Raw genomic sequence first — 25,990 nt, 5'->3', positions numbered from 1 at the left:
TATGAGAAATAGGAAAAGGTTACAGTCTGTTTTTCAGTGTCCACCAACTGTGAGCTTAGAGTTTGAGATGAAAACTTTTTAACCTTCTTTTAGCCCTCTCTCATGTTCCATTCAATATATCTTTTCAAGCTATATAATATCCTTAGAATCCTGACCACCAGTTCTTTCTCTAGGTGGAAAGCTGATGTGTTAGGAACTTTTAAAATCTGTTTTTCTCTCTCTCTAGTAATAATTTGCAGCGTTCAGGTAGGGAGAGACGACCATGTTCAACTGAGTGACTTAGAGTGACAAAATTTAACTCTTACTTATAGTGGTATTTACAAACAAACAGTTGTAGAGTAACACAGGTCAGCATTATTGGGGATATACTATGAACAAAGGCCTTTGTTTTATATGTATGTTTTATATATCATGTATTTTGATATTTTTATAAAACTTGCTGAAGAATAATATATATACTTTCATATATAATTTATATATTTTTACATATATAATAAAAAGGTAAAACAGAGGCTTTCACTCATAGTATATATATCCCTAACAATACTGATACAGCCCTTATCTATTATATATAAATGCTGAAATATATATATTTCTCCACATGCCTTGTTATACTTACATTTTCCTTTTTTTCTTGCCTGAAGTTTGTACTTGACTAGTCATGTCTCATTTTTTCTTTTCTTCCTCCTCCCCACTTTTTGTTTTTAATGATTTGCCCCAAACCTAATATTTCTTTGCAGAAAACACTTCTTCAGTGTCTGTTCTTTCAGTCCATCTCATTGTGCCTCTGTGAACATGTTTAGTTACAGCTTTCTGTTCACTATGTGTGGCTTTCACTCATGAGTCATTGCCCTTCAGAATTACTTTTGTTTTTATTCCTCTTTCTTAGAAGTAGCTGAATTTGAACAATCATTTGTCTTTAGCTTTTTGGCGAATGGAATAGAAGTAGCTTATACTGTTTGCTGTTCTAACTCATCCAGATAAGATACTGCTAAAAAGTAAACTCTCGTATTTCCCCCATGAGAGAGAATGCACACATATATAAATCATGCAAGCACATTTCAAAATATAACAATTACTTTAAATTTCTTAATGTTAGTTTTTTCAATAGGACTCTAAACAATAGGACTCCAAACTATCAGGGATAAGTTTTTGTTCTAGATCATTTTGGTCAAGAAAGTCATCTAATGGATACCATAATGTTTGTATAATAATCAATGAAGGGTAAAGAAAGTAACATTTTAGGACCCCTGAGGTCATCTCTCATAATCCTCACCCCATGAGAAGATGTAGGTTGGTAAATGACAGACCCAGAACTTGAATCCATATGTGAATGACTCCAAAGCCAGCGCTCTTTGTGTTAGATCATCTAGGAATGGGGAATGTTGTAATTACTTTATTCAATTTCATATTTGTTGTTCTTAAAGCTGTTATTTTCTTCTCTAGAAAGTCCAGCATCCAAGATTTGCAAAGCCAGTTCAGGCCTGGCAAGAACCCATGATAAACAGTAAGTTATTTGAAGACTGTCTTTTTGCGTTTTCACTGATGAGAAATTATAGATAATTTCATCTACCATACCTTGTTTTCACTACAGCAGAGGCAAAAGATGGTGTTTTGAAACCAGGAACTAGCACCTTCTTTGAGGACAATAATTCTAATAATGAAAATGAAGATGCGGTTACAACCTTTTCCCAACCATCAACCAAAGTTCCAGGCTTTTCTCATCCTGCCTTCCCAGCACCGGAACCTCTCACGTCTTCAGCAGTCCTTGGTGTTACAGAGGTAAGTCGTTTTGTTTTTAACTTTTCCTTCCTGTGCTTTTTCACTTACCATCCCCCTGATTCTCATGGGGATGAAAAGGATCCTACACAGAAATGGAAGTCCTCAAGATCACAATAGAAAACAGTGTGATAACAAGAGAGGTACACGTGCAGGACTGAGATTTGTAAAGGTTGGTGGCAATAAACAGTTCTCAAATATGCCATTAAGAAAAGAAAGAATAAGAAAGCAACTGGAAAGAACAGCTGGATGAATATGAAGATGGGCAAGGGTACAAAGGGGAAGGATTCATCTAATAAGGACAAGATGAATATAAAGATAAACGAGTGTCAAAATGAGAGAGATGATTATACAAATACAGCAGAAATAGTGGGGTTAATAAGTGAGAGCAGGAACTCTATAGCACACACTGTGATAGAAATCATCTCAAATTCAAATTAAGAGAAGGAAAAACCAGGTCATGGAAAAAAGTGCTCAGACTCTTCTGAAGGACATATAGCTGATTTTACGAACAACAGAAAGAAAATTTGATCCTCACCTTTTTTCTTTTTGGTTATAGAAGTTTTTTTTTTTTTTTTAATTCAGATGTAATTGATGTACAGTATTATATGAGTTACAGGTGTGCAGTAAAGTGATTTGGTTATGCATATATATGTACATACCTAATTCTTTTTCTTTCTTTTCCATTATAGTTTTTTATGAGATATTGAATATAGTTCCCTATGGAAGTTAGTTTTAACTTGAAGTTAATTCTTTTTTTAGCACATTTAAATTAATGAAGTGATGTCTTACATTTAATCTAGCAAATTTTGTCTCTCCATTCCGTTCCCCAGTAACTGAGTTCTAGTTTTCCATGTGACTTCTCATGCTGTTTCACACCTCGACCTTCGGCTCCGGCTGCCCTTTTTAGAATCCCCTTCGCGTCTGCTCTTTGCACCGGGTCTGTCTCTTAAGACACAGTCTGGTCTTCCCAGCATTCCCTGAGCTATTGACACGCAGCAAGTCTCTTCTCTCCGTTGTGCCCTTACTGTATCTGTTCACTTCAGGTGTAGAGCTGTTGAATGATACTTGTCTGTGTTGATTCATTTTCATGTGTGTCTGCCTCCCCTAGAATATAGAGCAGAATCTGTCTTTTATATATATTGCCAGCTTCTCCCAGGATAATGCCTGTGATCTGATGGATACAGTAAATATATGTTGTCTTCCTGACTGATTGAATGACCAAGTGTGGGAATATGATGTCTTCTGAAGTTGGGTTTTTGTTACATTTTGTTTTGTTTTTATAGGAAGAAGCAAGAAAGCCGAAAACTGGGGGAAAAGAGAACGGCACTCGGACTATTAACAGTGTTCTAAAGGAGCGAGCAGATCATACCAAATTGATTTCTGTTGATGGAGCACACAAAAGTGACAAAGGTGGTAAGTCAGTGAGCATCTATGGATTTTCTTCTCTGCTTAAAAGCTAGTATGGTTGGAGGGGGGAGGGTACAGCTCAGTGGGAGAGCGCATGCCTAGCACGCACGAGGTCCTGGGTTCAATTCCCGGTACCTCCATTAAAAAAAAAAAAAGCTAGTATAAAAAACCTGAAGTGTGTAGATCCAAATATGACATCCATTTCTTAAGTGTTTTTCTTTTGCCATCTTCCTTCATAAATATCCCAACTACGACCAAGTTTTCTTCCAGAAAATGCTTCAACCCTCTGAAATTCTTTTCTGCCACTTTAATTTATTGACATATTCATGAATCAAGATAGACTTATATATGTATTTAAACTGCCCAGTGGTATGTGTTCTCATTAATGTATCTGTGACTGCATTTTGTAGACTCAACATCAGCATTAAGATTCGAAGAAAAGGAAGATGTCAAATCACCCTGGGATTCTGAGGTGCTGCCTTCTATTTTCATTTTCAAATATAAGCATTGTGTGATGTTAAAACATAAATGGAGGGATGTTTTGACTTTGCTTTCTCACTTTTACATTTGCCCAGCAAAATTATTTCCTCATTTTAACCTACGCTTAGTAAAATCATTCCGTGCTACATGTCATACCACTGCAGAGTGCACTTCTGTTAATTTTCCAGACTCACCTAATGGAACTGGTGTATGTAGTGCAAAAACCAAGGCTTAGAAGTCATAGGGAATCGGTTTGGGTTCTGAAGTTACGTTTTCTAAAAACTAAAGAAAATAATTCTTGGTCAGCCTGTGACCAGATGTTTGTTTCTTTGTTATAAATGAATGTGTAAAACCCTTAGTGAGATTTAGAGAGAAACAGGTTGTACTAAAAAAAAAACACACACACACACACAAGAAAACTGTGTTTTTGTTTAACCACTTTGACCTTGAAAAGACAGTACTTGTGACTTGAAAGTATTATTATATTTGGATTGTCAATTAGATCTGCAACGAACATTTCGGGAGAAGCGAAATCATGGGGAATAGTAATAAGTATGTGGGGTTAAAATACCAGCAGTTTGGTTTAGTGATGTTTTAATGAGGACAGCCCATTTTGGGTAGGGAAAATAGCGTGCACTGAGTACCTTTATGGTGACCGAAATTGAAGGAAGCTAAGTACAGGGTAGTGATGACCTATTCCAAGGTGATAGCCGTGGAAAGAGGTCAGAAGAGCCTGAACTCTTGGATCCCGGCAGCTCCTGCCTAGTGGCACAGCACTGTACTTGAAGTCAGGAGATGTGGTAGCATCCTGGTTCTGACCCACTGTGGGATCTTGGAAACACTTGTCTGACTTGTTTGAATGTCAGTGACCTCGTTCAAAAACATGATACTGATACCTACCTCTCAGGTTATGTGTCATGAACAAAAATGTGGTAACAAGTGTGAAAACACATTGTCAACTGTAAAGGGTGCTATAGAAATGTAAGACAGAATGATCACAGTGGCCACTAGTGACCTACTGAAATGTTGAGGACACTTTTTTAAAATCTGAAGGATAATAAAATGGGAAAGTTAGAGCGGGCATGGGGAGTTCTCATTTGGGGTATGTTAAGTGTCAGTAAACTATTACCAGACATCTCCGATAGGTATGTAGTGCTTTGGTACTTGACGCCTTCTGGGGACTTTAGATGTTTTGACCTTAAATAAATTCCTGTTGCTGAACACCGACTAGCATCAGGCAGTTAGACACTGAATGTAGCAGTTGAGGGGTTAGGCTGTAGTGGCAGGAACAGAAGAACAAGTAAACAGGAACCCTTTATCAGGGACAGTAAGTCCTTCATATAAGGGACGTGGAGAGCGTTAGGTTAGACAACAGTGGGGGAGTTTGTAGTTAGGACAGGGGTGGAGTAAGGGTGGAATTTAGGTAGTCAGAAAGGAGCTGAGTGTGACCAAAGCTGCCAGGTGACGGACAGGAAGGAGCCAGTCACACGAAGGTCCAGGGGAGGGATGTTCCAGACAGAGAGAACAGCGGGTCCCATCTGCTCATCACGGTGCTCCAGCATCTTGGAGTGGTCAGGAAGCAGCAAGTGGGTAACCGTCCTTAGAATCACTTTTACTATTGTGTGTAGAGAAGAGAATGTGCATGATAAGGGCCTGGCACATGCGGATGGTCACTAAACAGTGTTCTTATTCTTCCCTAAGTAAAGTAAAGCTTATGGTACTTTTTTGAAGAGCTGCATAACTACATTTAAAATTTTTCTGCTGTTAATTTAAACATAAATGTTTTTCTTTCTACTTTGGTACTTTATTCAACTATTTTTCCTATCAATAAAAGTTTTACCAAATAATCGTTAGATTCTCCTAAGCCTTTGTTTACTGAAATGTAGCAGTTTCCACAGTGTTCTGTTAATACTCAACATGACAGACTCCAAGGCTTCTTTTCATGCCAAGTATGTTATTTTAATATTAAAAACAGTATCTGTCCTAAGAAACATTTTAAATTTATAGCACGTATATTTATTGAAGGATATGTTTAAATATGTATATTTTTATTTTTTATTGAAGTGTAGTCAGTTTATAATGTTAGTTTCAAGTGTACTGCAAAGCAATTCAGTTATACATATAAAAATATGTATTTTTTAAAATGTCCTCTTCTTTTGTCGAGGAATGCAAAATGGAATTAGGTGTTTTGAAGTTAATTCTTTGTTGAAATCTGCACGTAGGTCAGTATTTTGTCTATAAAAATATTTGCTCTGGCTTTCCATGCTCAGTTTACAGAGTCAAAAGCCAACTGAAGATAAAAGATAGACTTGATCTAGAGAGTGTATATGAAATTTTCTATTTAAATGTTTGGGTTTCCAGGATATGCTTATTTTGTTTTTAAGTCTAATTGCTTTTGAAGTAGGAAATTAAAAAATAATAATGTAGGAAACACAGGTATTTTCTTAGAAAGGGATCAGGAAATCTTGCAACTCATTATTAATATTAATTTTAACAGAGTACCTCCAAGATTCAACTACCGAACCATGTTGATCATTTATCTGGAGCTGCAGGTCTAAGAGAAGAAAATACATTAAATGGACAAATAGAAAGTAAGCACTGTATTTTATAAAAAAGTCATTTGACAGAATGTTGATTTAAAACAAGGATTTGGATCTGTTCTCTCAACCAAAGAAAATCACCTGTTGAACGTATAGTGAGAAAAAAGAGGAGGAAAGGAAGTAAATCGTATATCTTATCAGGTGTCAGCAAGAGATTAAACTAGAATGCTGTTTAAGGAGCTCAGTTGTTAGCTTTCTTTCAAGATGTTCTGTGACCTGAGGACAGTCAGGAAATCAGGAGGAGGGAAGGAGGGAGCGAAGAATGAGAGAGGCAGGGAGGAGGGGAGTAAATGAAGGAAAAGGAGGGGGGTCCCTGGCAGGAGGTGGTAATGAATGTAGAATAGTTCTTTAGAAGAAGGAAGAGGAGTGTTTGAAATGAGGTGGGTATGAAGTGAGCTTCTTCCAGCACCAAAGCTTGTCCGGGAAGCACAGCAGAATGTTCCACTCCCCCGTCCCCTGACCGTTAGGAAGGCAGTGAGGACTTGCGGTACCTGATCATACAGAGCTGGGTGTGCCTGCCGTGGGTGAGCACAGGCATGTGTGGTCAGCTGTCAGTGTCTGGACCTTCGTGTCATGCAGCGTGCTGCTGCCTTATAGGATGGTGTCTCATAGGCCAAGAGAAGAGAGTGGGAAAGAGGAAGAGGGCAGGTGCATTCCGGGGAGGTCAGGGGCGCTGGAGCCTGGTAAAGAGTCCACTGGAAAGTCTGCAACTCCTGATGCAGCTTTTGGGGAAGTGTTACAGTGAGACGCGTGCGGCTGGATTTCAGAAGGATCAGTTAAGTCCGAGTGCTGTAGAAGCAGACTCGGTATAGACCAGAGTTTCTCACATTTTACTCAGTCACCTGGGGACCCAGTGAAAAGTGCACATTCTGAGAAGTGGGTCTGCATTTCTAACAAGCTCTCAGGTGATGCCCTTGTTGCTGGTCTTGAGATCACGCTCAAAGGGTAGACTTGTGTTTAGGGGAATCTAGAAGAAGAGCCGCTGGGGAGTTAAAGACATAACAGCATCAAGGAAAAGCACGATTTTGTTTTTCTTTCTGAGCACGTTCATAGCCAGAGCGAGGCAAAGAGTTGAAGTAGAAATTAGAGATGTAAGATACTGCTGCTAAGCAGAGAGGGAAAAGAAGTGGTGGGCATCATCCGTCCAAAGAATAGAGAAGGGGAAGAATTAAGACCACAGATCTAGAGGTGCCTTTGAAGAGGAAAGTGAAAGGAAGGAAGGAGGGAAAAAAGGCCGCAGGTAGGTGATTTTGGAATTGAGGGGAAACTTGCGAGAACTCCTTTTCGATGGCGTCAGTATATTTACACAGAAGCAAGGTTAGATCGTTGCCACTCCAGAGAATACTGGAATCAGGAGGTGGCCTAGAATTGGGGTAAACCACAGCTACTCCTCCTATCAGGCTTCAAAGATATATGTTGTATTGGTATTTGTTATTCAAGTGAGATTAATTTGAATATGAAGCATTGGGTGTGGTTTTGTTTTTTTTTTTTTTTTTTACTGATACCTAATTTTTTGATAAGATAGTTATTTCACAGAAATGCTTTTAAACATTAGCCTGATTTACCAAACCAATTTTGGAAATAAAAGAAATTAATAGAATTCATTCCATAAATGCTAAAGTTGTTATTTTCAGTGAATACTACACAGGTTTTGAAATATAAAAGACTTTTAATGTCTAATAATTCTGTGGCAATGAATTTTTTTTTGATCACCAGATTTCAATATTGAAAACTCAGTATACATTCTTTCTTGCATGAGTGGATCAAGAAACTTTGATGGCTAGAGGGTCCGAGAAATGTAGGCATACCAACAGCCCATGTGGGTATGGGAAAAAATGCTTATGAACGATTATTCTACAAGTGTGTATCCAAGCTGATCAATTCATAACACTTTCTCTGACGAGAAGTGAATTGCACATTCAAATGAACTGCCATCACAACTGTGGACTTCCTAAATCACAGGACGAATTGAAGAGCATGATAAATACTTGTAGTCTAATGGTGTCAGTCGCATGGAAGATGTGCTGTTGCATTTTACCGTCAGCTTTCACGTTTGTCTTCTTGGAGCCGTGACTTGTTCCTCTGATTAAAGATCGCTTTTCTCCTCCTCAGGCAGCATGTTCACATTTGTATATGTGCACATTTTTTAGTTTATAAAGTCATTTGAAGCATAATCGTACTTTTGAAATCTTAACTGCATGTTTTGTTAAACCTATATTCCTGCTCTTTATTCAGTATCTATAATGGATTTCTATTTCTGCCTTGTTGCTGTCCTAACTGCCCCTGAAAAACAAAACACCGAAACCTAACGTGTTCATTTCCAAAGCAAGCATGAGGATTGCGCTCAGTACTAACTGCATGACTGGATAGTTGGCTTTCATATTTACGTATAATTGATTATGTGTCCCTTTTGGCTTTTAGATTCTACTGAAAAATATCCTCACCTGAAGGTAAAAACTTTTATACTTTCATCTTGAATTTTTTTTTTTAATGAGGGTACTGGGAATTTAGCCTAGGACCTCATACACTGCTAAGCAGGCACTCTGCCACTGACCTAGACCCTCCCCCCTTGAATTATTGCTACAGATCGTATCAAATGTACATTATTAATCAGTTTGTTTCAAAAACCATTCAGCCTGCAGTTGGAGTGAAAGATTCTGTTCCTAATAAAACAGGAGAAATGAAGAATTTACAAAGATTGAAATCAGGTAAATTTTGCAATACAAATTTAACTCTGAAATGAAGTACAGTGTTCTTATTTCTAATTCCTTTTATTTTTTCAAATTTAATTGAAAGATGACATAAGTAAGGCAGATGTTATTATTGGTATCCATGTTTGAAAAATATATATAAGCATAAGAAATAGATTTTTAAAATGGTAGCTTTGACTTGGATGTTTCTATTGATGTTGGGAGACACTAAAGTGCTCAGTTTGGAGTCCTTGTACTTCTCAGGGATTCTGAGAGATTGATTATTAGGTTCTAAGATTTTTCCAGAGTTTTAAAATGCTTAATTGAATTCTGGCCTTTACGTAGGGTAAAGCTTCACTTGCTAACATGTCAGTCATATTTCACTTTAATTATTTCATCTAGTGCTATCCCATTGATGATATTTATTTCTATATTTATTTATTAATGGAGGTCCTAGGGATTGAACCCAGAACCTTGTACATGCTAAGCATGTGCTCTACCACTGAGCTATTTCCCTAGCCCAAAGATCTTAAGCCAACTGAATGTTTTGATTAGGAGTGTGTGTGTGTGTGTGTGTGTGTGTGTGTGTGTGTGTTGTCTTTGATTATTAAAAATGATGGAAGTTATTAGTCCTATCTTAGTATTTGGTAGACATGATCTTTTAAAACAATAATCCTAAAAGTTCTGGGGTTTAGGATATTTTTTTATAGTATTAAAAATTATTGAGAATTCTGAAGAACTTTTAAGTGGGTTGTATCTATTGATGTTTAGTATATTAGAAAATAAAACTGAAAGATTTAAAAAACAAGCACACACAAACATTCCATTAGCCATTAGAGCTATGATGTTATCACATGTCATGTATCTGGAAGCCTCCGCTGCACACTTAATGGAGAATGAGAATGAAAATAGCGTTCAGTATTATTGTGAAATTAGTTTTGACCTCCTGGACTCCCTAGATGGAGGGAACTTGGGACTTCAGGGCTTGTCAGATGACACTTGAGAACTGCTGTTTTAAACAGGGTTCATGGATGTGAAATGATAAAGGGGCCCTTGTGATGAAGTGGGCTTTAAAGTTCACTTCTACATTTCTTGCCTTTTTTTCTTTAACTTGTCTCTAAAAGTTTACATCTAACAACTTAATCCTTTTAAGAAAAGGAAAACATTTTTGTTATATATTCCCTGCCTCGTGGCACTCTGTACTCTTTGGATCTAGTTTGTACCTAGACTTATCCTATTTTTATATGGAGAAAATTAGTCACTCAAGGCTATCCTTTCTTATATAAATTTATGATGTTTATCCAAGGCTTAAGGTAAGAATTCTGAAGATATTGGTATATTGAGGAAAGACTGTCTCATTGTAATTTAAGTAGTACCATTCAGTAAATTTTTCTTAAAGCCCATGTGTCTAGGACACAATACTGTCATGCATATTTAAACGTCTAGTAAATGGCTGGTTAGACATACATTTTGTTAATGAAAAAATTCATATGTTGAAGAATCATAATTATTCATAAAGCTCTTATGGAATATAGACTGTTTTATAGAGAGTGATGAGTGAATCCAAATAAGTAATACTAGGAAGTTAAAAGTAGAAAAAAGAGAGACAGTGGTTCCCTATGTGAACAGCAATGACATGTAAAGTACAACCAGCTGGGAAGGAGCAGTGTGTATAGGGGGAGAGGAGGACGTGGGGCTGCTGCTCTGGAAAGAGAATTTGTACAAGTTAGTCAAGTTTGCATTGTTATTCACATTCTAATAAGTGGAAACTTTGTTTTCAGATCCTTCAGACTGGGATTCTACTAGTTTGAGCCTCAATAATGAGGCTGGTCAAAGAGCTGAGCATTTGAAAGTTGATAAATGTCCTTTGGTATCACAATCAGTGACCACAAACCAGTCAGCACCCACAGAACTGAGGCAGACGGCCATAGTAGATAAAGACCGGATGAATATTGAAGCCATGTCTCTGTCAGAAAATGCAGCGCTCCGTGGCCTGTGTGAACCACAGCTGCCAGAGAACAGAAGCAGCCAAGAAGGTAATAGAGCAGCATAGAGAACTAGCCATAGTCTACCTGTGCGTGGCTTCACCGTACTCTGACTTTGCAGAAATCACTTTGTGGCAGGATCGCCTTTGTGTTTACTCCTTTTATGCAACCTACAACCAGACAGTACCTTTTGGCATGACATTTACATTCATCCTCTGACCAAAGCAACATATTAAATAGCAAAGAGAATTAGGAGAAAGTAAGTTCGTTCAGACTAGTATTTAGCACGCTCCTGAGAGCGGGTAGGAGGATGATGTCCAGAGCTTTGTGACTAGTTGGGAAACCTAGGTGGACATCCAAAGATACCCTTCTGAAAATATGGTTTCTTAGCTTTATTTTTATCTAGCTCTGAATTTATAAATGTTTCTTATAGCTATATTCAGTGTAACTGAAAAAGCACCTCTGCAACTAAATATCAAAATATTTCTAGTATATTCTCTGCCTTTCTGTATTTTAAAAGTGGCTTTCCCAGCGGTAGTGGCAGTCATTGGGAATTTGCTACACAGGACCTCCTTCTTAACTGTGTCCACGTAGTATATCAGCTTGTTTTATTATTTTTAATGGATTGACAGGGCGAAAAGGATATTGGTTCTTAAGGAGTGCTTTATCACTTAAAAATAATATATGGAATATCAATTCTAATTCTTCTAGGATAGCCAGTCTGTTGATTAACCACATCTAATATGTGTTCTACTTTATATACCAATTAATTTAGTGCCTTAATGAGTGATATAATCAGAGCTGTAGTAGTAAGTCATACAATATTTTTTCTGCTCCTATAGTTTTTTCTTTTCTTTCCTTACCTGTAGAATTAATGTCGTATTTACAAAAGATTCTCAGTTATCTCCTACAGTAGTGACTACAAGCTATAAACTCAAAATTTTTCTAACAAATACTGTTTATACAAAGATACTTTTAAGAGTTTGTCCTCGGCAGCAGAGGAGCAAAGAGGATAGACATGTAAAGAAATAGTTTACAGTTCAGCTGGTGAAGACACACTAGAAAAGTCTGTGAAGTACCAAGGTAGCTCCAAGGAAAGAGATCCCTGTGTCTCTGCAGAAAGACAGCTGCAATCAAGGAGGACTTCACAGAGCAGGCTGAGTCTTCAAAGAGGAAAAGGAACTTGTCAGAACAATAGAGGGAAACATTTCAGATTAAGGAAAGATAAAAGCATAAAAAGTAACAGTAATTTTGGAAACCATGAATAACATTGCTCTTGAAGCTTGGTATGTTGTTAAAAAGGTACTGTTAGGAGAATAGAGTCTATTGTGACTTTGTATATTTCTACTGTATTTTTAAATTTGGTTTTATTTCTCTTTGTTTTGTTCATGTCTGGTGAATCAATTTGTGAGTGAAACTTTGAGATGTTTGTATGCCTTTAATCTGGTAACATCTAGTATTTCCCAAATAGTTTGTTGAAGTTTTATAGATAATTAGAAGTATTTCTTAAAGAAGTAAATATCCAGCTAAAGATTAAGCTTAATAGTAAACTGTCAATTGATGAAATGTGTTTTATGTTTTTATAAAGATGATGCCTTTTATCTAGCTGTTCTAAGTAGGGAATTTTAACTAAGCGTATTCATTTTTTCAGCAGACCCAGACTTACAAAGGGCATCTGAGGAAGAGCAAGAAAGACTTGATGGGAGTGAAAATAACCTCTCACAGGTATGTGAAAATGTAAATTTAAATTTCTTTAATACTGTTTTCTGTGCTTTAATAACACAGTTCAAGAGAAATTGCCTTTCAAAGTAGACTTTTAAAGTCAATAAATAATTATTTAATATTTAGTTTTTAATAGCATTTTATCTAATTACAAAACTTAAAGTATTCTTAGGATCTATAATAATTTATAGTTAAACTTTATCCTTGGAATTGAGGCAAAAAACCTTCCTGAATATTGTTTACTTCTTCCATTTTTATAACTTCCTCACATGATAAAGAGGGTGATATCAAATATTAAATCATGTGATTAAGCAGTTGAAATTGTAAATAATATAGCAGTGATGGCCACCAAGTTAGTTTCATGTAAGGAACAGTCATTCCCAGTGGTCCAAAATTTGCAGTTTCAAATTGCAAGTCATTAATGCCAAGATGAATGATTTCTTCTGTCTTGTGATCTCTATGTAATCGATTTCAGAATCTACAATCAGGGAGAGAATAGGGGTCATAGAGTCAACCCAACTGCCTAGTAAGAGAATCAAACCTTCCAGGATTGGACCTTTGCTGTTAGGGAACAAACAAAAACTTTCTAACTTATTTCATTTCAGGGTAGGAAATCAGTAAGTATTATTAAAAATTCTTTTATTCACTCTCACTAGTGAATGTTAGAGTATAATATAACTCGGTGGATGCAGAGAATACATGTTGAGATAAATCACTATCATAGTATATCGTTTGCATTAAAATTCAGGAATTTGTTCCTCTTTCTGATTGATGTTAATTGATTTTGGCACCTAATAATTCACAGTTTGCTTATTCTCCAGTTATTACTCCTTTAAAAAAAATCTTTACATGCACTGGAGGGGCTCACTATTTAAGGTATGAGAGGTGAAATATTTTTTAGTGAGGAAATCTTTGTATTGTTAAAAATCTAATCTCTAATTCTTGGTAGATTTAACATGTGTGAATTGTTTAGTTCAAACAAACAGTGACAAAGTTAGGTTTCTGAGTTCCTGTTTTTCTCCTATTTCAAGGCTAAGGCAAGTTATGTTTTACTTCTTAGTTTGTGAGTAGCCAAACATAGATTGGTTTGTTAAATTTTAATTATTTTCTAATTTTTCTTTATCCATACTTGACTACTTAAGGATAAATGTGTTTTACAAGCATGTACTGTGAAAGAAAAGAAATCTGAAGATCAAATCAAGCAGAGTAATCTTTCACTTGTGCATCTGCAAAAAATGCCTAGAGAACCAGAAATGAATATGGAACGTGACAGAAAGGACGTACGTGTATCTTCAAAACATTCTTGTGTGGAGAAGCATGAGGACATGTGGGTCAAACAAGGCAAATTGGACTGGAAAAATACTTCCGAATTTATCACAAAGAAGGCAAATCAGAAAATCAGTAAAATCCTTGAAAAATGCAAAATTATTTTTCATCGTAAGGGAGGGTCACTACGTGACAACTCTGAACTACATGGTGATTTAAAGGAACTACCTTCCAATGTGACAGATAATATATTCGACAGTGAGGAAAAAGATGCACCTGGAGCCTCTGTCTCTGTAGGATCCCAGGCAATCTCTGAACACAAAGAGCCCAGTCTTGAAAAAGTTTTTCCATCTTATTCCAAGTCTGAGTCAACAGAGTATGGTTGCCAGCCATCTTCAAAACTTTATTTAAATGAAAAGAAGTTAGATGAAAGTGATAAGCCGGACAATGAACACGTTTTTAACAAAAATGAGAGTTTTTATAATGATAGAGAAAATGAAGTAAGGAACCGAGTTCCATTTAAAGTGAAAGAAGACCAAGAATTTGATACAAAAAGAAAACAAAAAAGGAACCAAAATACTCACTGGAAATCAGACATTGGCCGTGCACCTCAGGTAAGTGATCCTGAAAGCCTTTTTGGTTTGTGGCTTGCCCGCTCCAGTGAGATGAAACACACGATTCAAATAAAAAGTCACGCTATGTCTGTTGTTTCAAATACTTACAAGAAAACCAAACCAATACAAGACCAGCTCCAGAAGCCATTGCTTGCAGATAACTGCGGTGCTAATAACTAAAATCATGGACCCTGAATTAGGAAATGTGAGTTCTTCTCCATCAAATGGTAACAGAACATCCAAAGTATATCTAAAAGATTTACACCAAGATATGCAAAGGTTTCAGAATGAGGTAGACATGTTACAAGTAGAATTCCTGGCTTTGGAAAAAGAAAATTCAGCTTCAGAAAGAGGTAGAGGTTCCTCTGCTGCTACTCTGTTTTTTTCTCTTTATCAATAATCTCTTCCATTCTGATCCATATTTGATCTGATTTTCCACTTATGAAAATAGCCTATGTATAAAACGGGGTCATCTAAATATGTAATCGTGTAGAAACAGACTATTTCTGCCATCTAAATAACAGGAACTCAGGGAAGTATTTTCCTGGGTTTTGTTCTTTAATCAACCTAAGTCTGTGCCAGTCTTTCGTATGAAGTGGGAAAGTAATTCAGCTGTGTGCCACGTGACCTGAGCCAGAATAAACACGAGTGAAATGGCTTAGGAAATATAATAAGCTCAAGGGTTTTGTTTTTTTGTTTTAATCTATTGGCTTAAATGTAAGTTGCACTTCCATAGGATGGGAAGGAAGCAGTGACTGAGAGAAGGGATACAAGCACACACTCCCACTAAAGTGATCTGTGTATTGTGCTTTAGTGAGTGCGGGCTTATCTGTCTTACTGATCACTGAACACTCAGAATTCCATCATGGCCACTTTGAGATCTTCTTAAGAACAAATACATGTGCTCCCACATATTCTTGAATCACCACTTTCGGGTGTTTCTGTTGAGTCAGACACTTACATTGTATTATGTAATAAAATGTAGTAAGTTTTGACATGTATGATTTTATCATATAGGTAGTATGAACCCTCAGCCAAAAAAATTCAGTATTTATCTCCAAAGGAGAAAACTTGAGTTTTGAGATGCACTGAATGATTTTTTTTTACTTCTAGTAATAGATTTTTAAAATGTGTGTGTTCTTTTGTGTGAGGTGCAAAGAGTGTTAAAGACAGAAATCTGAAGGTGTTCTCCTTTAATAGAAAAAGGAGATGAGCCCTGCCCCTAACTTTGCCAAAGTCACACTTTTAACTTATCTGATCAATTTGATGAATTTATTTGGTAGCTTATTAGATTCAGTGTTACAGAATTGTATCATCTCTTTTGACACTGTAAAATGCTGGGGAATACTGCTTTAGGGAGTTTGGACAAATCACTTAACCTTTCTTGGTTGTGTTCCCGTTTTCAGTAAACAGTGGGGCTAAAGTAGATCATTCATTACTCCTATGCCATCGAGCTATAAAATGGTCATGGTTATTGAATGTGAAATTGGGAAGCATTATTCCTTTTGCAGAATTCCACACTTAACCGGCAATTCATCAGTTTCACTCTGCTCCTTTCAGTAAACTTGGGTTTATATATTTTATTAAACACCACTTTTTTGATACCCCAGGATCCAAATGAAATAAGAATTATAAAAAGTAGTGGGGAAAGGATAGCTTTAGCACAGAAAGAAGAATGTTTCCTTTCTGTTACTGAAGCACCAAGGTGTGACATCTAAATCTGGCTGTTTAATACAAAATCTAGGTGGTAAAGACAGGAGAGGACAAATTTTATGCCTTTGTCTTTTTATTTCTTTGTCTCTGCCATTCACATGGGGAAGAGTGGATGTAAGAGCACAACACTCAGAAAGTCCTTTTTGAAATTTTAGAAATTCTGTTTCTTTTCCTCAAAGAGAAAGAAGCAGAATTTACAAACATTTCAATGACTTGAAATGGTAAAATTAAAATAAGCACAAAAATATTTTAATCATTGAAATCAGAGCAAACTGAGTCAAGTGATAAAATGAATGAAAAAAAGTCTTTATAATGAATGAAGTAATAATTACCCTTTGTATCAAACTTTCACTGAAGGTTGAAGTAGAAGAGAACAGGAACAAAAGTAGTGAACTGAAAGGATCAGAAACCATGTGTGATGGCAGTTATTACAAAGGATTAACTCAGCAGAGGAAGAGGGGAAAAACTGATGACCAGCAGTTTCCTGCTCTGCAGAAAGGAAATTCTGATAGGTAAGCCTAAATCAGTATTCAACAGTAGGTAAGTATTATTTTCCTAGATACTGTTCACAATTTCTTCCCAGACTCATCTCTCTACTTGCTTCCATGTATTTTGTACTCTTCCTTCCAGGTTCCCAGGACACACCTAAATGCCATGTGCCTAATCTTTGTGCTCACGTTCTAATCTCTTAAGTAGAATAATTTCCTCCTGTCTCCTGCTCATGACCTCCTGTTTATTTTCCCTCTTCTTCTTAAAAGCCTTCCTTATGCTCACTTTAGCTGCTACATGTCAGCTCTTGCGTATCACATTGTATCATAATTGTGTATCTGTCTTTGAAGCAAGAATTTGTGTTTCCTTGCATATGGTTGGCACTTGATAACCATTTTGTGAATTAATAAATGATTGAAGATAGGTAAGAGTTGGAACTTTACAAAAATTGTTGTTTTTTAATTTATCAGTAGAATTATTTTTTAAAAATTGGCTTTTTTATGGATTGTTTTACAGTAGCTGTCCTGGCTTGTGTATGACGGAAGTAAAGAATAAAAGTGGAAAACGGACATTAAAAGCATCTGTGACTTCACGTGTACTTGCGAAGACTGCCTCGCTGGCTGGTGGTCTCCTACACGTGAATGACAACAGCAGTTTAAGTGAAGGAGATCAAGATTGTGGCAGGTAAAATCTACAAATTCTTTATTTCTAGGCGAAGACGTATTAGCAGTGATTACCTTCTCTGGAAATAGAACAGCAGCATATAGTGCAAAGGCCAAGGCAAGAGGATTCTCCACTGTGTTGGAGGAACTCTGCCGAAAGGCTAAGATGAGGACAAGTGCCTTTGACTGAAAGTAGTTTCAATAATACGTCCCCATGGAAGCCGGGCTGCAGTGAGTCAGTGTGAACAGCCCCTCAGAGGACATTTCCTGGGAAGGCAGGAGAGGACTAGGCGATAACTGAAGGGGAACATGGGGCTCGTGGGGGTTCCCTTTCTTTTTTTAATGATGACATGGTAGTTTGTAGACCATGTCTGTATGCTGTTGGATGTGATTCCATAGAAGACATGTTTTTCAATTTCATCTTGTTTGCATTTCTGGTATTAGAAAGTGTATTGATTGTACTGTGTTATCTTTAAAATACTGTAGTAAGCTTCTATTCATGTATAGTTTTGTTGTAAGGTCTTATTCATTAGTTCTGAAGTGTAATCTTACACAATTGAATATTCAGATAATGACTTTAAAGTTACACCATTGTCCATAGATTTTTAAAAACTGTATACTCATAATAACTATACAAACACTTAAGCCATACTGAATAGGGTTTAATCATTCCTTGATGATTCTAGATTTTATAGTGTCCTTGACAGTATCATCATGAGTGGCTGTGGTTTTGTATGCTATTGTAAAATACCAGATTCTATTAACTTAATATTTGTTTAGATTCTAGGAAGAACGGGAAGGTTTTGTTTATATACAATAGAATAATAAACTGTTAACAATCTATCACAGATGATTACTTTTGGATTACTAAGTTCTAAATTAAAAAAGCCATCATGCTCCATAAGGACATGTCAAATGCATGAACAAACAGCTGAATGGATAATGAATGCCTGCTGATTAATGTCTTTAGCAAAAGCAAATCTTTATTAAAAGTAGATTTCCAGTATTGCCTAGTTCTAAAGTCTTTTTATTTTTAAAAAATAGGTGTTAAGATTCAGAAATTATTATTTTAACATTTTTTTATTGAGTCATAGTCGTTTTGCAATGTTGTGTCAAATTCCAGTGTAGAGCACAATTTTTCAGTTATACATGAACATACATATATTCATGGTCACATTTTTTTTGCTGTGAGCTACCATAAGATCTTATATATATTTCCCTGTGCTATACAGTATAATCTTGTTTATCTATTCTACATTTTGAAATCCCAGTTTGTCCCTTCCCACCCTCTGCCCCCTTGGCAACCACAAGTTTGTATTCTATGTCTGTAAGTCTGTTTCTGTTTTGTATTTGTTTTGTTTTTGTTTTTAGATTCCACATATGAGTGATCTCATATGTTTTTTTTTCTTTCTCTTTCTGGCTTACTTCACTTAGAATGACATTCTCCAAGAGCATCCATGTTGCTACAAACGGCGTTATGTTGTCGGTTTTTATGGCTGAAAAGTATTCCATTGCATAAATATACCACATCTTCTTTAACCAGTCCTCTGTTGATGAACATTTAGGCTGTCTCCATGTCTTGGCTATTGTAAATAGTGCTGCTATGAACATTGGGGTGCAGGTGTCATTTTGAAGTAGGGTTCCCTCTGGACATATGCCCCAGAAATTATTATTTATAATTATACCTAGATACAGAATAATGAGATTCATTTACTCCATTAGTTAAAAATACTTAAATATTACTTTCTTCGCATACTGTGAAGTGCAAGTATTGAAGCCAGATTGCCTGGGTTGGAATTCTGGGCAGACATAGGGGCTTCGACAAATGACTTAGCCTTTCTGTGCCTCATTTTCTTCCTGGGTAAAGTACCTAATGTATTACCTACCTCCCAGGATTGTTGTGAGGATAAAAATGTCTTTAAGACATGTAAAGTGCTGATAATAATGCACAGCAGTTGCACACTAAGTCCTCAAAAAAGCTAATACCATGATTATTAGAAAAGGGTTTCTTTCATATAAGGACTTAAGTAATACTTTCCAAATGGGTTTTATTGTCATAAAAGCCAGTTTTTATTGAAAAAGACAACAACAATAAAATCCTGGTACATTTTTTCCTATCAAATAATACAGGTAATGTTATGTTCTTCCTTTTCCTTTGCTTGTCCTCTTGATCTAAATTTAATACTTTGTCAATAATATAATTGATAAACTTTCTTTGTCCTTTAATGTTACTGTTTCATTTAATCCCTTTTATTGAAAATTAATTATCAATGCAAAGATTTTTATATAAAAAATAATAGGTGTACATATTTCTTGTATTTCCAATATTTAGTATTTGGCTTAAATGAATTTTGCTTTTTTCTTTTTTCAGGTCTTCAAAGAAAACGTCTACTAAAAAGGACCAGGTATAGTAAAATATTAATTATAAAAGTATTTTCCTGTAGTAAAATAATTTATAAAAGAGTGGAAAAACAGAAAATCCTCCTTTGTTGTAGAGACATTTACTTAAAAATAATTTAGAAACGCTATAGATTAAGTTAGCCTTTTGACAAAAATCAGTTTTTTCGAGAAGTGTCTGTGTGTTTGCTCTCATAAAAAGATGGATATCTATCACCTCTGTACACTGAGCATATTTTATAACTATGTTGGAGACACTGTGAAATAGCATTATTTATTTGTAGGTCAAAGAGCAGATGAATTCTGTGGATGGCCTCGATGACTTAACTCTGTCACCAGAAACAGCTTCCAAGGATTGCGAGTCGCTTTTCCCTAATTATAAGAATACCCTGAGGCTAATCGAACAACTTGGTCCGGAGAGTAAAGGTAGGACCCCCGTATGACTACACAGCCTTTTTAAGTATCTCGTGGTAACGTGTGCACACCTAGTACTGCCCAGGGAGCACGGCTCCGTTACAGTCCGCTGCGTCTCAGAAACCTGCTTTGTGTCAAAGCAGAAGCAGACGTGTTGTGCGCTGCCAGCCAGGGGCTGTGACCGTTCCCACTCCCTGTGCTTTCTGTTGACTCTGCTGCTCCTACGCCTTCACCCAAGGTCAGGGTATCACTACTTCCCTCCTAGAACGCTGAAATCACCTCAGGACTTTCTTCTCCACCATTCCGCCTCCTGGAACCTTGGTCTACACCGCAACCATGATTACTAGATAGTTTTTAAAATTCAGATCTTTGTTACCCCCTTATTTAAAATCCAGCTACTGCTTCTCACAGCTCCATGGTTAAAGGCCACAGTCCTCTGGCTTCATCTTGTTTCCTTTTATTACCCTTCTTTCCACATGAATTTTAGAATCGGCTTGTCAGTGTAAAAACAAAAAAAGTCTGCTAGTGTCCTGGAAATGAGATGTAGATTATGTTGAATCTGTAGATTAATTTGGGGAGAATTGACTTCTTAACAATATGAAATTTTTAACCCCGAACAAAGTTTATTTCTCCGTTTACATAGGTCTTCCTTGATTTTCTCACTAATATTTTAGAGTTTTTAGTGTCTGGGTCTTTCCGTCTTTTATGAGTTTACCTGTATTTCTTATTCTTCAGTGTGGTTATAAGTAGTATATTTTTATTTATTTGTTTGTTTTAAAATAATGTATTTTAAGTTTTAGTTTCTGATGATAGAAATACAGTTGATTTCTGTATACTGACTCTGTGCCCTCCAACCTGACTGAACACATTTGTTAATTCTAGTAGCCTTTTTATGGATTCTCTCAGATTTTCTATGTAACCAAAGGTGGTCAAGATTTTTCTTCTTTAAACTACTGTCTTACTAAAGATAGTTCACATTTAAGACTTGCAGCCAGTAAATACATTCTCTGTTACAGCTAGTCAGCTCTGTCACCGTTGCAACAAGAGTAGCCATAGACAATACACAAGTTAATGGATGTGGCTGTATTTCAGTAAAACTTTATTTACCAAAGCAAGCAACAGCCCACAGGTTGGAGTTAGCTGACTCGTACCATGTAATCATATTCTCCGCTGATTAGCAGACAGTTTTACCTCTTCATTTCCCATCTAGATGTCTTTTGCTTCTTTATTTTGCCTGATTGCACTGGCTCCAGTATAGTGCTGAATAGAAGGAGTAAGAGAAGCCATTCCTGTCCGGTTCCTCACCTTCTGGGAAAAGCGTTCCGTTTTTCACCATTGCGTATGGTGCCAGCTGTAGGCTTAGCACAGATCTTTGTCATAGTGAAGACGTTCCCTTGGTTCCTAGTTTGCTGGAAGTTTTTATCAGGAATAGATGTTGAGGTTTGGCAAGTGCCTCTTTTTATCCACTGACATGATCATATGGTTTCATTTTTAGTTTGTTAATATGATGAATAACATTGATTTTTACATGTTAAAACAGCCCTGCATTCTTGGGATACACCCCACTTGGTCACGATGAATTATCCTGTATTGTTGGATTTAATTTGCAAATGTTTTGTTTAGAATTTTTACCCCCATTTTCATGACATTAGTTTTCTTTCTTGTAATATCTTTGTCTGGTTTTGGATTCAGGGTAATGTCAGTTTTATAGAATGAGGACATATTTATTCTTCTTCATTTTTTGAGGATTTGTGTAGAATTGGTATTAAATTTTCCTAAAGTATTTGGTAGAATTCACCAGTGTAACCATTGGGACTGGAATTTTCTTTGTCGTAAGGTCTTTAAATAGGACTTTTGTTTTGGTTTTTAAGATATAGGGCTTTTTAGCTTATTTGTTGTTTCTTAATTGAGCTTTTGTAATTTCTCTCTTTCAAGGAATTTTACCCACTTCATCTGAATTGTCAAATTTATTTGCATAGTGTTCATAATATTACTTTGTCATTTTAATATCTGCAGAGCTTAGAAGAATGTCTTCCACGTTACAGATGCTCAATATCCATTTGTTCAATGTATGGGTGAATGAATGTGAAAATGCAGTCTTTTATACACAAAAATTATTCATGTATTTTGTTTCTATTTTTGTTTTCTTCCTAATGCAGATTCTGATAGGTTATTGAAAATTCAGGATCCAGTTGATTCATTCAGATCAACAGAACATAAAGAATCTGACTGTGCACTACTTAGAGGGAAAATTAAAGAAATGGAAAATAAGGTGAACTGGCTACACACAGAGCTGCTGAAAACAAGAGAAGCAAAATCACAGTTAAAACTTCAAAATGTGGAGTGGGAACGAGAGCTCTGCCGCATGAGGTACTGAATTTCTTGGTTTTAAAGAAATATTTGAACTCTTTATATTTACTTTAATGCTGTAGGTATGTAGGAGAAGTCTTATAATTGTTAACTTACCTTTTGGGATTTTACAGGGGAGAAAACTTCATTAATACTGTGGAATATGAGACTCTTGGAAATAACAAGGCAATATATATATATATATATGTATCTCCTCATTCTATATTTCTTTAAAAAAATGTCTTTGATCCTTATTTCTCAGTTGTCCTCCAGAAAGTTTATAGTACTTTACATTCCCACTTGCAGAATTATGAAATGACCATTTTTCTCAAGGCAGAAACTTTAAAAAAAAATTATGCAGTTTGATTCTTAACATATGAATGGATGGACTAAAAAGTAAAGTGGAAAGTGATTACTGGTTAGTTTATTCAGCATCTCTCTCATACAGAGATAAGATTAGTTCAAAGGTCTATGCTGAAAGCATGGATTACTCTTTATTTTTTAATTACTACGGATCCTGCCTTGTACCAAAAGGGATTTAAAAATGATTTACTAAATAAATAATATTCAACAAGGTAAGTTCAAAGTGTTGCAAAAGAAGAAACAAAGTGTAGGGCATCAGGGAGTAGGCTCCCCAGCCTCGCCTTGGATTATGCTAATTAGCGGGTTTGTGCCCTGGGAAAGACGCCTGTGGATGTCACCTTCTGCTGGAGGCCATGTAGGAGTCCCTGTAATACTTCAGGAAGTTGAAATTTTCTCTCTCATGAACTTGCAAACTTGTTTCTAAATAGCAGCTTCTCTTTTAACTAGTAACTCAATTCTCTGTCCCAATGAAGGAGTAATTTATGACTATGTGGGGAAAAAGGTAATTTTCAATTCAAACCCTACTGAATAATTGCAAAATTTCTTTCCTACACTATTGACAGAGTTACTCTTGACTGAAACTCAGTAGCATTATGTCTTTTCATTGCTACTTTTCAAATTGTGTGTGTGTGTGTGTGTGTGTGTATAGATCTATCTTTATGAAGAGATTGAAGTGAGGAATTTAAAATGTGAGACTTAGAAATGAAAAAAAAATTGAGACCATAGAAACTCCATTAGGGTAATAAATCAGCATGTGAAGAACCGTATCATAAAATGAACTTTTTATTTTCTAACAAAGTAAATTTTAAGGTAAGCATATTTCACTGCAGATTGACATTAGAACAAGAAACAAAGAAGAAGAAAAATGCTTATATATTATATGAAAAATCTAAGGATGACTTAAAAAGAAAAGAGAAACAATACAATGAGCAAGTTTCCATGAACCAACAACTTGAAATCACTGCCCGAGCACTAGAATGCAAACTGAAGAGCATAAGGAATAAACCAAATCAGGTAAATTAGTCTTAATGTGAAAATTTCATATCTCTAACACTGTTTCATCAATATTACTTATAATATTCTTTTGAATTAATCTATATTTTCATTTAAAACAAATAAAAGTTATCTCATCCTAAATATGAACTATGACATTTAGAGCTTAATTTACTAATTTCTTGGTGTTCTCAGCATCTAATAGATGCTCTGTGTCTTTTCTGAATGAAGGAATGGAAGTTAAATTGAGCTTAATCATCAACATAAGGATTGATGGTTTTGGTCCATTCAACAAAGTAACAAGTCTAATTCTTAATTTTGGCTTTTTGAAGTTAAAATCCAGGCTAAATTGCCTTGAGACTATGATGGAACTGGTTAAATGCCTTATAAATTTTCTCTCACTGGGATTTCAAAATTTGTAGATACTGACAGGCATATGCAGAATAGATAAACAAGATTATACTGTATAGCACAGGGAAATATATAGAAGATCTTGTGGTAGCTCACAACAAAAAAAGTTACAATGAATTTATATATGTTCATGTAAAACTGAAAAATTGTGCTCTACACTGGAATTTGACACAACATTGTAAAATGACTATAACTCAATTTAAAAAGTGTTAAAAAAACTTTTTCTTTCACAATACTTCATCCCTTGTGTTTTTGCTCTGTGATGAATTTAGCTGTCACGTATATTAGAATTTGAGTTATTTCTGTGCATTAGAGATCCCTGTGCTTAAAAAGACTACTTCTTTTTAACAGGTTTAAAATTTTTTTTTAAAGATTCCCCTCCTAAGCTTTTTTTTGACTTTTTTTCATAGTATAAAACCCAAAACCTAATGAAATATGTCTCCAGGTTTTAGAAGAGCGAAATGATGCTCAGAGACAACTTTCTCGAGAGCAGAATGCCAGAGTAATACAAGATGAAATCCTGGCCCATCATCTTTCCCAACAAAAGGAGGCAGAAAAGGCTAATAAGAAAATGAATGCTGAGGTATTTTCTTTAGTCATCTTCAAACATGTGTGTGTATGAATTTGTATACTTACATAGTTTAAAAACCAATACTGTAGGTACAGAAAGTATAGAGGGTTTTAAAAGCCTATATATGTAAATATATTTTTTGGAGGTTTCATTTCTGGTCCATTGGATAAAGCAATATTTTGAATTCAAATCCATTTGCCGGCAACAGTGACGTAGTAACATTCACAATGGCCTCATCCAAGGAGGGGCTGTTAATATTGTCCATAGGAATCGATGAACTTTCCATTATTTCAAAACTGTTGCTACTAACGGCAGGCATTCTAGTTTCTGGCAGCGATCTCACTCCTTTGATAGATAAATGATTGGAGAGGTTACTTTATCATTTCCACTGATGGTAAGGAGGGAAAAGTATAGCCAGTTCAGAAACCGTAGTTTGGGTGTCATTCTCCTACGTGTGATAAAAGTAACGCTCTGCTCCATGTGGTATCCGATTTCAGTACAAGGAGCTTTTGAATATAGTGATAGATATGCCATAATCTGTGCTTAGTGATAATTTATTGATCAGTATTTTATTTTTAATAAAACACTCCACTGTATCTCCCTGCTATTTCACATCCGTTACTGTTATAAACACCATGAAGAAGAAAAAAAATTATTGCAGAAGCAAATAGTCTCCTGATTTTCTAAGAAGAGCTCTGTAAATTTGATCTTCTTTACCTTTAGTGTATTCACCATTAGGGAAATAGAAGGTTTCTCTTGTGTTTATGTATTTATCCTAGAGAAGTAGCTTTGGTTTGGTGTAAGAGTCAGAGAGTCAGAAGCCCTGGGGGAAACCCTGCAGCTTGCTTGTGTTTTTAACCCTTTATTCCGGAATTGTCACAGCTAACTGAGTTAACTGATGTTTGTAGACGTGCTCGGTACAGTGCTTAGATTTATCACTTATCCGTAGATGTAATTCTTATAACTCACTCTAAAGATGTTAGAAAGGGAGAATATTTGTGGAATATTCTCAGGAAAAAAATTTTTAGGAAATTTAACCTGTCCCAATATATACAGAGCTAAGGCACTTACTTTGGGGGTAG

At 35.9% G+C, this 25,990-nt stretch overlaps 1 protein-coding gene across 13 annotated transcripts in view; it reads left to right on the top strand.

Annotated features, from left to right (window-relative positions):
- LOC105092857 (ankyrin repeat domain-containing protein 26) overlaps positions 1-25,990 on the top strand; it is a 119,786-nt gene that overhangs the window by 82,069 nt on the left and 11,727 nt on the right. For 10 of the 13 annotated variants that reach the window (XM_064487763.1, XM_064487762.1, XM_064487766.1 and 7 more), the window contains 17 exons: positions 1,447-1,507; positions 1,595-1,782; positions 3,066-3,195; positions 3,600-3,661; positions 6,167-6,260; positions 8,691-8,719; positions 8,905-8,977; positions 10,741-10,995; positions 12,596-12,669; positions 13,809-14,546; positions 16,617-16,771; positions 17,265-17,432; positions 19,782-19,815; positions 20,092-20,233; positions 22,381-22,591; positions 23,764-23,947; positions 24,783-24,920. In XM_064487763.1, coding sequence (XP_064343833.1) covers positions 1,447-1,507; positions 1,595-1,782; positions 3,066-3,195; positions 3,600-3,661; positions 6,167-6,260; positions 8,691-8,719; positions 8,905-8,977; positions 10,741-10,995; positions 12,596-12,669; positions 13,809-14,546; positions 16,617-16,771; positions 17,265-17,432; positions 19,782-19,815; positions 20,092-20,233; positions 22,381-22,591; positions 23,764-23,947; positions 24,783-24,920 — 2,736 coding nt within the window. The remainder of the gene's footprint in view (positions 1-1,446; positions 1,508-1,594; positions 1,783-3,065; positions 3,196-3,599; positions 3,662-6,166; positions 6,261-8,690; positions 8,720-8,904; positions 8,978-10,740; positions 10,996-12,595; positions 12,670-13,808; positions 14,547-16,616; positions 16,772-17,264; positions 17,433-19,781; positions 19,816-20,091; positions 20,234-22,380; positions 22,592-23,763; positions 23,948-24,782; positions 24,921-25,990) is intronic. The other 3 variants (XM_064487768.1, XM_064487767.1, XM_064487770.1) reach the window with 3 other exon arrangements.

The sequence above is a fragment of the Camelus dromedarius genome, chromosome 7 (genome assembly GCF_036321535.1).
Source record: "Camelus dromedarius isolate mCamDro1 chromosome 7, mCamDro1.pat, whole genome shotgun sequence".
Classification (NCBI taxonomy): Eukaryota; Metazoa; Chordata; class Mammalia; order Artiodactyla; family Camelidae; genus Camelus; species Camelus dromedarius.
This window is presented reverse-complemented; position numbering and strand designations above follow the sequence as displayed.